Raw genomic sequence first — 11,184 nt, forward strand, 5'->3', positions numbered from 1 at the left:
TTAAAGCCAATGTACTTCACGTAATAGGAGGATTCATTAATAAATCCTTAACTTCATAAGGGCTTCAGTGTGTTCCACGTTTCTTTATCATAATCGTTTTAAATGCAATTGATGTGTTTTAATGCTAGTCACGAACCCCCCAAAATGCGTTTTCTAGAAGTATTCTCACTCGTAATGTTAACGAGGACCACTCACATAGAAAATCAAGAATGAAAATTCAGTTGGTAAATCCTAAACTAGATGATAACTATCTTTGCATCAGAATTGAAATGACTTTTTAAAATATTTAAGCCTCAAGAACCCGCTAAACAGGCCAATACAAAATGGGAGACGACTAGATCATATTGTAAGTTACATCGGGTTCTACGTGTCACCGAATGAACGCACTAAACCTCTATATAAATATATGTAGGCTCAGTTCCAACTGCCCTTATTTAATTGCATATTTCATCCTCCGTTTTGGACACATCGCATTAACTACAAACAGTTCTGGATGGATCGAGGTTACCTCAAAGAGAAAGAATGATTAAAAATTCAGCAAAAACTAGAGATCAACCTCGGAGTTTTTTTAATGTTTAAACAGTTCTAGAAAGATTGTATTAGCTCTTTTGTTCATCATTCTTAACCCTTTCACTCCCAAGATCTCATCAGTAATTCCCCTTTCCGTCTTCTATACAATTCTTATGATGTTAGCTCGGATAATTTGTTATTGGATCAACTACTAATCCCTTTATTGACATTTGTCTTTTTTCTCATCACTTGTCTGCTTGATATTGTATTGATCTCATAAGGAGAAATTCTTTCTTGGTCAGCCATGGGAGTTAAGGGATGAAACAGAGACTGCCTTCATCCCACGCAAGTGGCAGGTGTTTTAAGGTCTGACAATTTTCTTCGTGTGACGAATATAAAACGTCTATTTCCAAACAATAAACAATTATGTGATATTATCGTTATAATTGTTTTCCAAAAGTTTCTTGTTTCGAAACACTGAAAACAAGAACTAACTCGACTTTCTATATCAACTTCTTTATATTCGAGCAGAGGCGAAGCTGTAAAAGTGAGAAACATATATTTTAAAAAAATGATGAAATGCCAAACAGTACTTTCAAATAATGGAAAATTGATTACATTTCAGTGAGGAAAATATAATAACATAGGTAAGCTATTCATCTCTATTGAGACGTCTTTTGATAATATTTAGCCCCAAAAATCCTCTATTTTCAACTGTTGACCGTGAGAATAGAAATTAAAAATCCTCCCATTTACAACGTGTCATTATGTAACAGTTAAGAGCCATTTTCCGAGAAAATCGAAAATCGCATGACACTCGTGAAAGAAACGAATTTTTTTCCCTCTCGCCAAAACATCCCTTTTAGTAACCTTATTGAAGAAAAAATAATTTTGGGTTCAAGCGATTCATTGTACGGGAGAAATTACAAAAAGTTTGAAAAATCGATTTTTTTGCTGGTTTTTCGTACTCAAAAGAACAAAATCCGACCGCAACTTCGAGAAAACGGTGAACGCATAAGAAACAATCCCTAACATCGAAACTTCAGCCGAGTATTATTTCGTACTTACTCTTTAATTTCCTGAAAGAAATTTGAATAAAGAAGTTTTTAACATTTACAATCGACAAGTTTAAAAAGGTCAAATTTGTATCCCTGGAAATGTTAATAAATGAAGGCGAACTTTAACTGTTGTAAAAGGCCACTGGTATATGCCGCTTCCTAGTAAAACCCATATAGAATAAAACCTTGGCTATTGAACTAAATTACTGGAAAGTTTTAGCTCTGGAAATCCAGTATAGTCCTCACACCAGAGTAAGCAATTTGAGTATCTGAGTAAATAAAATTTATGCAATTTAGACGGCCCGCTGAATGAATTCATATTTTTAACGCAAAGTTTTGTTGAACGAACAACTTACCATTGCTTGTTGCGATAGAAGTTAAATCCATCTCTCAATCTGTTTGTCCTGTGAAGTGGCAACTCATTCATACCTGATTTTGACCAAAATGTGTCCAGCAACTTCAGCGCTTGAGCTATCTAAACACTTCCCACGCAGCGCTTATTACGCATTATCAGACGCTTTAATAATAATGAAACCCGATTATGTTTTGGTCCGAAAATAACATACAATGATGAAAATTAACCACTGCTCAAACCACACAGTTAACAAGGTGAGTATTATTCTTATTGAGCGAACAAATCAGATACTAGACGGGATAACAAGATCATATGACGTGTAATTTAGCAAACTTGCAGAGATTGGTCGAGCTAGCTTGTCGCATATGACGGTACGTGCTATACTTCGTACACAATGTAAACAGACAAAGAAGCAATTACAGCTGTCCCAATGAAAAAATGTACAACCGTACGTCTGTTTATAGATCATCAGTGTAGAAATATTCGACTCTAGGAACAATATTAATAAAACATTTCCAGGTCAAATGCTCCTGGAATAAAATTTATATATTGTCACGAACTGTTTCGCCACTTACTATTGCACGTGCCTCTACGATATTATTTTTAATTGAATTATTCCCGTCTAGTATTACGAATACCGAAACAGCGTTAGTGGAGTTTGTCTCGTTTGTTGGGAGAGCTTTGTTTTTTGTCATGGCTTCGGCAACGTTTCACTCATGTAGTTTTTCTGGTTTATTACACGACGCCACACCCTGTGGTTTAAGCAGCGATTATCCAGGCCAAGTTGAAGTTCTCGCTTTAAGAAATTGTACAAGGGACATTTCGAGGCACTGCGAGCTGTATGGATTAAAAGCAGATACAGCACTTGACACTGAATGAAAACTGCTGTTAGCAAGAGCAGGTAAATCTTATGTACTGTCTTACCGTCTTACGTAGCGGCTAATAGTGGTGTACATTTCCATCATCTCTTTATCACAGACCTCACGATGGTCATGTTATTTTAAGAAAATCTTCGGGTGCTTTCCATTCAGCCCAAAATTCCGCAAGTTTCGGTTAGAAATCAAATGGAATGGACCATTTCGGTTCGGTCCTACCAGAATATTTGGGAACGCTTTTGAAGCTGGTCCACTTTGACCGGTCAGGCTATTTCGGTCGGTCGAACCGAAATGTCCCCTTCCATTTGACAAAATTATTGTCCCCAGTACTTGCGTACCGCTCTTTTGTATCCTGCTTGCAAGAACGATAAGCAAACGAGTTCATCTCTTTAAAAATCGCAGGCTTTTATCCGCGGCGTTAATATTTTTCAAACCTAATATTAACGCTTATGATAGAAAAAGAGATCTTTATTCACCACCCCCACCCCCCCCCCCGCTCCGCCACCCACGCACACACACCTGTCACTGATACACAGACTTTAAAGACTTTTTCATGAAAAAGGGGACCTCGAGATCTCCTTGCACACGAGCCTCTCAACTCGCTCGTGATGTATGCAATGGATAATTTTCCCTTTACCTTTGTTTAGGGGTATTTGCAGTGGAAGAGTCCCACTTGTCATTGACAATATGCCCTCGCCACAGAGCGGAATTTGGTATGCGCTGGAGATCCTCAAAAGTGAAGTGTAGCATTCCACTAGAAATAGCTGCTCACAAAACAGCCTCGGTCAAAGGCGATCGGCATTTGGACAGCGTTCTATCTGCATTTATTTTAAACACTGAAGGAATACTCATTCAAGTTGGATCGAGTAAGTTTATCATAACACATTTGTAGCTAAAGTATACGCTTTAATTTTAAACGAGCGAGGGCGTAAAGCAACATATGCGCAAGCGTTACAATACCCTTTATTCTCCTGTTCCCCTCCCCCCAAAGAAGATCAAAGTGCTCTGTGAGCAAACTCGTGAATTGACACATGATTTTTGAGATTATGTTTAATGTTATCTGGTTTAGGGAATTTTGTGGTTGATTGTCATCTAGAGTACGAGCAGTAGTTCAGTGTTCGCTAATGTAGCAAAGAAACAAAGTAACGTTGGGACAAGAAGGCATTACAATTGAAATGATCATGCTATTACATTTAACAAGGTGGATGATGTCATGTGTTTTAAACGTCTATCATTTTTGTTTCTGGTTCAAAAGAAAAGGTTGGAAGTAAATGTGGGTGAAAAGTGAAATTTACTGTCTTTCGTTGTAAATATTAGAAAATCAAGGCAATACTGTCTTAATGAAAACATTAACGATTCCCTCTTTATCAAATGAGACAAACGGGAACGAGTTTTGAGTGATATAACTAAGCCAAGCCTGCCACCGTCATTTTAGATCTCCGCCTGGGTAGATTTAAGTCACGTGCTAGGCAACGTATAATCAATAACAAGATAGAATTTCATTTCAGGCCTATTTATCAATTTTGTGGTGTGTAACTTTCGCATTTTAGTACGTTGTATATATGTTGAATCTTCAAATTGTCTTGAAACTTACAAGAAAATTGTTCTTTAAAGATTCACTGAAAATCGGTAGCTAAAATTGTTTGTCTAAGTGTTATTTGATTTTCGTGTTAACTTGTTATTTAGTCAGTCGCCGGCATCTTTTGTTGCTTCACACAGGAAAAACACACGCGACGAAACGTAATGATCAATTTTGTCCTCAATCTCACGCTATAACAGAAAAAGCTTTTGAACATCTGTAAACTCCGAGCGCTTCGCAGTAAGTGATATTTTCAATGAATCTTCGGATTGTTTTCAAGTTCAAGGATTGTAAATTACAATTTTATGAAAAACGAAGGTTGTTGTTATTTCAGTGTAAATCCTTGAATGCTTGCCAGTCGCTGGCGCCGCTTGTTGAAACTAAAACGAAAAAAAAAACTCTTTTAAGATTATCATTGGCTTCTTTTTCACCCCACCACTATTCTTAGCAACAAAGGTCGCCATTTCGTCTGTTTATTGCTCGCCAAAAACTATCAAATGTACTCAAAAGCCTAAAATCTAAAAAAAGTTTACAGGAATCGACCAATCGAGCGAGCGAGCGAGCGAGCGAGCGAGCGAGCGAGCGAATGCTATTCCCCACATCGTATCTATAACTCGCTCTTGCGCATGCGCGCAATTCACGAGTTAAAAATGGCTTTGAATAGTAAAGAAATCGGCGATGGCCTTTTAACAAGGTTAACATTTATTTTTGCTACAGCTCTTTGCAGAATGTGCAAGCAACATTTCGCGGAGACAAACCAACAACAGAAAGTGACACCCGCACCAATGATTGAAGTTACTCCATGCGTAGAACTAGAGACTTCAGAAGCAAATGTAAGTAAGTAAACGGTAACCTTGGATACAGACAGTTATTCCAACATAACAAATGCCAAAATTCCGAAAGGGCTGGGTAACTGTGAATAACTGTAAACTTTGAAAATGACTCTGAAAATGATTTTAAGACGAATAGGTCACTGTTCGTTTCTTTAAATTCCTTTCGGTCTGGCTGGAGCGGGAGTATTGATAATGATAGCGGTATGCATGTAAATTCATATTTTCTTTTTTTTAAATGATGTATAACTTAAGTTTCGAACTATAAAAAAAAAACTAATGCCTAGTGACAAAATAAACAGAAATATTGAAGTAACATTGATGTCTAAACGTCTTTTTTGTATGTTACAGAACAGCTCAAACTCATCTCCAGGACAAAGTGATACCGGTCAATCTGTTGAAGAGTTCGCAGAAAGCCTTGGACGTCTAACAATCGCTGATGACACCTTTCTGTCACCAGACACAATAAGCACAGCTTCCACTCAGAGTGACGAGCCCACACCTGTGATCTTACATGAGCCGCGCGAAAAGCTGAGTGAGTTCCTGGCAGCATGCAAACTTGAACCGCTTGGAAAGCCATGGCCATGAGCGAACAAGACAACGTCAAACAAGGAGAGCCACAGAAATAGTAGCAACTGTGCTAAAGAGCGTCACCCTTGATAATGCTGGTGAACTCTGGCGACGTTTAGCCTCTTCTACGGCTATGAACAAGGCCCTAGGTGTAAGCGAGTTGTCACATTCAGAGCATTTGTATTTAGAGGCCCTAGCAGAAGTGTACCAGAATGCAACCAGCTGGGATACCCGTAGACAAGTGCTTTCGATTATGGCAGGGGTTGGAACTTTCAACGACATTTCCCGTTATATCCCGGGGTTGACAAGATACCGATACTCCATGGCTAATCTTCATCGATCACAGTTTGGCCGAGGCGCTCAAGTTCCACAACAGCCTACCACACGAATACGAGTAGACTTGAGGCAGCTTGACCACTTTCTTGGTTTCATCACGAGCCCGCATCTTGTTCAGGACCTTCCATTTGGGCAAAAACATCTCAAGCTTTCGTCTGGTGAGGTTATTCAAGTACCTAACGTAACCCGTATGATGATACCCGAGCGAGTGATACAACAGTACACTCAGTACTGTTTGGAGATCAACTTCAAACTATTCAGCGAAACTACTATGAGACGGGTACTCTTTGAGTGCAGTGCCTCTGTAAGAAAATCACTGCAGGGCTTAGATTATTTTGCAGCTGAAGGTGCTCGCGCATTTGATGATCTCGTGGCCCTCGTACACCAAATAGGGGGATTAGGTTCCGGCAAGGAGTGGGAGACTACAGTTGTGCAAGCTCTTATGACAAGCAAGCAGTATTTGAAGGGGGACTATAAGGTAATGTGAATTCTGACTCCAGAAAGACAGCTTGAATAAAACTAAAAGTAAGTACTTATTTTACCTTGTCAACAAAATCATTCCGTAAAACAAATATATATTTTGTACTCTTTTTCTTCACTAAATGGTGCACGTGTAACTAGCTTACATAAATTCTCGAGATTAACAATGCGTGCACGAGGATAGTTTTTTTTTCTAAGGTTAAGGTTAAAAGTTATTCGCCCCCTTACGTTAATAATATATGTTAGATTAAAAAATCATTTGATTAACTATTATATTGAAGTATAAGCACAGACAAACAGAAATCTCAGTTTTGTTTTATCAACAGGTTCATGTCACAAGCCCCTCTAACGTAGCAGACCATTGTGTGTTGTTTGCTCTTAGCGACAGTAGTGATGCAGATTACCAGCAACAATGCAGTCACCAACACACTGATCTTTGCGACCGTTGTCAAAGTCTTCAGGAAACTCTGGCAAAGATTGAACGGGTCCTTGGCGAGACGACCTTTCCGACTCAGGACGCGAAAGACGAAGCGCTATTTATATTCCAGACAGCCCCGAGCTGGCCATAGTGTCCTGGAAATGCCACATCCTTGGATCAGCTAACCAAGACCAAGCGAGAATAGATGCACTGGAGAATCTTGACGACAACACTGTCTTGATAATTAACGACTGGGCCATGAAGTTCCTGCCACAAAAATACAGAGAGTCCCAAACCGACTGGTTTGGTAAGCGAGGTATCTCCTGTCACGTTTCTGTCGTCTACCGTCGTGTGAGCGGGGTACTCCAGTGGCAGGGCTTTCTGCACATAGTCTAGTCGTGCAATCAAGGCAGTGCTGCAGTGGTTAAAATCATGCAGGATGTCCTGAATACCATCAAGCTGGAGCACAGTGAGATTACTGACAAGGCGTTCTTTCGCCAAGATAACGCAGGATGTTATCATTCGTCGTCCACCGTACTCTCATGCCCAGTGATATCCTCCTCCACCAGCATCGAAACCAACGCTTGACTTTTCTGACCCACAGCGTGGAAAAGGTGCCGCAGACAGGTTCGCTGCAACCTGCAAGAATCACGTCAGGACTTTCATAAACGAAGGAAATGACGTGACCAATGCCGAGCAACTGAAGAGTGCTCTTCTTTCGCATGGGGGGATAGAAGGAGTTCGAGTTGCTGTCATGCAAAGTGTTGAAGAGGAAGCAGTAGTAGATGACAACAGAAAGACTATTGGTATCAACAAATTAAACAATTTCGAGTTTAAAGACGAAATTCTCGTAGCTTGGCGCGCTTATGGTATGGGAAAGGGAAAAGAGATCCCATTGGAAACAACATCAGAAGGTTAGTCTAATGAAAATTCACAATCCTTCCTTTTTTAGAATTATTTCATCCCGCAAATATATATTTTTTTATAGTTTGAGTAAAAAGGTGTACATTTATCGTTTGTTATAGCCTTCAGACGCATGAAAGGCATCCATTTCCCATCCTGGTACGCAGGAGGAGCGGGTGTCTGCCACCCTGTGGGGTTTTGCTTTGTAAAAGACTTAAGCCCCTTAGACCCTTTATAAATTTATAGTCCTTGATTTGTTCTACAAAATTTTTAAAACGAATATTGCAGAATATGGCGGTTCTGAAGAACATGTCCGGTCATAAGATGTAAAAAGCAAACGTTTCATCTGTTCGCGCAGCAAAGTGGACCAAAGGGGCACTCTTCACAGGCTGTGCAGAGTGAAGTATTGAAGTAGGTGAACAGTGCTTTTTATGTAAATCTTGTTTCTTTATGTGTTATCTACTTCAGAGCATGGCATTGGTTGGCTTTCATCTGAGTTTTCTTCTGGAGACTTTAAACCCCTTAGCCCAAAACCGACTCAGTCAAGGAAGAAGCAAGAGACGGAAGTGGAGCAGGTTCATGATCCCACTGACAATACAAATGAATCGTCATCCGTGTTTACCTGCCCTCAGGATGGGTGTGTTAAGGTCTTTCAAAGGCTGTCTTCTCTCGAAAAACACCTATCTTTAGAGAAATGCACCAAGTCTTTAGAGAAACGGTCTTTGTTAGACCTTGCCAAACTAGACTACAAGTCCAGGTTGGAGGAGGGCACGACCAGTCAAGTTATTTCGTTTGCGTCTTTTAGGGATACAAGAGAGGCTACATCCGGCGAAGTAGAGGTAAAAGAAGGATGAGCGCTAAAGCCGAGCAAAGAAGCATATCGCTTTAACCAAAACCAGAGGGATTATCTAAATGCGAAGTTTACAATTGGTCAAACCAGCGGCAGAAAACTGGACGGTGATATCGTATCACGTGAAATGAGACGTGCACAAGGACCTGATGGTGTTCGTTTGTTCAAAGTATCCGAGTTTCTTGCCCCGCAGCAGTGCACTTCATATTTCTCACGTCTTGCAGCGAAGGTCCGACGGCAAACATCCGACGATGCTGAAATCCAAGCAGTAGTAGAAGAGGAAAACTTTACCATGGCAAGAGAAACAATCCTATCCATCACGCTACAGCACCCCATCACTTACGATCAGTACGATATCTGTGCCATGGCCAAGGGAGGATCTCTGGAGCGACTTAAACTTGGAATGCTTCAAAACATTTGTCAGCAACTAGAAATAGAAGTACCTCCCAAGCCTGTTCGCCGCAAAGCGCTCTACGTTGACCTGCTGAAAAAAGCCGTCATTAATTGCACTTGCCAGCTCCGTGGGAAAAATATGTAGAAACAGAAAGTACTACCTTGCTCACAGACGTTTTTCTGTTTTGGGAATTTGGTGCGCGCACAAGATAAGCGATTGCTCGTGAGAGAGGGCGGAACGCGCTTTTTTTTTTTTTATACGTGCACTCGACGATATCTAAAAATGAAGAGAGTCTGTGAACAGGCTAGTAAAGTACACAAATTGTAGAGTTTTGCCTAAACGGTGTTCTCACTTCTCCTCAGAGGCTTGCTTCCAGGAGTGAATCATTCACCATTTGTTCTCGCCGGAATAACTAAGTCAAGAAAAAATCTATTTTGTTCATTGTTTTGCTTCCTTTACTTATTTTTGAAGTTTGTTTATGTTTAAAAGAGCGTTCCTTTTCGGAAAGTGAGATAATTTCTTGTTTGTCAGGGTGAGTCCTTGTTACAAATCAGTCAGTTACCTTTCAGCTCGTGACTATTTGCACGTTATAAATGTCTCTTCCCGCTCTGACAAATCAATGACACCTTATCTTATAAATGTGAAGAGGTATTTTAGCCTGCATAACAGCCGCTTTATGAGCCAAGCGAGGCGAACGCGGCATTTGCTCGAAGCACGAAACGAGTGCGAAGCGCGAGACGAGGGATGGAGAAAAATAAAGCTTTATTTTTTCTCCTCCCCTCGTCGCTTCTCGCGCTTCGTGCAAAATGCCACTTTCACCTCGCTTGGCTCATAAAGCGCATTTTATGCAGGCTTGAGGTATTTCTGCAAGTTCTTTGAGTTAACCAAAGATAACTTTGTTTATCTTCGCTAAACAACACTTCTAGAGGTCTCTAGAGAAAGCGTTACGCGCGAGAATGTGGAATTTTATAACACTCCACATCGCGTATTCAGCCCTGCGGAGTGGTTCTCTTTTTCTCACGCTCGCGGCGTGAATTGGTCATAGTTAACTCAAAGATTATTATTAGCCTCAATAGGCTTTTCAACAATTTTGAAGAGGTCTGGAAGGTTTTAAGGATGCGATAAGCACACGCAAGTTTGAAGTTGTGTTGTGGACAAGCTCTAAATGAAACTGAGAATTTCTAGTTACCTGGCTAGGGTTTCCTGGTTTCGGAGGAAAAATCATAAAAAAAATCCAAAACAAAACTAAAGCAAGCTATAAAGTTGACTTTTATGCTTTTTTTTTTCTTTTTTTGCTGTAGGGATTATTGCAAGGTGGGAAATTCGGGAATAACGAACTTATTAAGGAAACATTTGTTTGAAATATTTTGGGAAATATTATACCACTCTGAATCAAAAACTGTGATGAATGTCTTCACAGCCGGTCAGCATATGCATGTGTCCAGACCAATACAAATATATAAATCAAATAAAGCAAGAAGGTCTGTTCTGTGAAAAGTTTATATATTTTTTTTACCAAAACAAAGGCCGAAAACAGAAGCTATTGAGTATTTCGCGACAGTTTGCTAACGTGACCTTGGCATGTAACTGATTTCCGGGTCAGTAGAGGTCACCTTGTGGTGGCTTGAAATCTTAACTAAACGAACTCAAAATCGAAGTCAACGGTCTCGAATGCATTTTAATTCTGCTTTTTCCCCCTGAAGAAAACTATTTTAAAATTGTGGTAACGGAGTTTCGTCAAGCGATGACAGCTTCAGTTCGAAGTTGCGATCTCAATGATTTCGCTGGTAGCAAAGTAGCTAAACAAACGTTTTTCAGTCGTCATATAAAAAGTTATTTACGGCTCTTACCAACACAGCTGAAAGCTATAAATAACATTTTCATTGTAAAAACATATTACAAGCAACAGTAAGTAGTCCTTTTACACTAAACTTTGCATTTAGTATGAATTCACTCAGCAGGCCTTCTAATTTGCATAAAGTTTATTAACTTAAATTCTCAAATTGCTTACTCCAGTGTCAGGGCT

The 11,184-nt window shown here is 39.9% G+C and overlaps 2 protein-coding genes across 3 annotated transcripts; both read left to right on the forward strand.

Annotated features, from left to right (window-relative positions):
* The first annotated feature begins 5,910 nt into the window (after positions 1 to 5,910).
* On the forward strand, positions 5,911 to 7,070 carry LOC149053180 (uncharacterized). Its single transcript, XM_089182456.1, has 2 exons — positions 5,911 to 6,271; positions 6,920 to 7,070. Exons 1-2 carry the CDS (start codon positions 5,911 to 5,913, stop codon positions 6,940 to 6,942), a joined length of 384 nt encoding a protein of 127 aa, XP_089038582.1. The 3' UTR covers positions 6,943 to 7,070.
* Positions 7,071 to 7,793: 723 nt separating this feature from the next.
* On the forward strand, positions 7,794 to 9,586 carry LOC149053181 (uncharacterized). 2 transcript variants are annotated; one of them, XM_089188980.1, is made up of 2 exons: positions 7,794 to 7,925; positions 8,383 to 9,444. In XM_089188980.1, exon 2 carries the CDS (start codon positions 8,892 to 8,894, stop codon positions 9,300 to 9,302), a length of 411 nt encoding a protein of 136 aa, XP_089045106.1. In that variant the 5' UTR covers positions 7,794 to 7,925; positions 8,383 to 8,891; the 3' UTR covers positions 9,303 to 9,444. The 2 variants fall into 2 exon arrangements, with proteins under 2 accessions (XP_089045106.1, XP_089045107.1); XM_089188981.1 differs by having other exon boundaries at positions 7,813 to 7,925; positions 8,203 to 9,586.
* The last annotated feature ends 1,598 nt before the right edge of the window (positions 9,587 to 11,184 follow it).

The sequence above is a fragment of the Pocillopora damicornis genome, chromosome 1 (genome assembly GCF_964200805.1).
Source record: "Pocillopora damicornis chromosome 1, jaPocDami1.2, whole genome shotgun sequence".
NCBI classification, from domain to species: Eukaryota; Metazoa; Cnidaria; class Anthozoa; order Scleractinia; family Pocilloporidae; genus Pocillopora; species Pocillopora damicornis.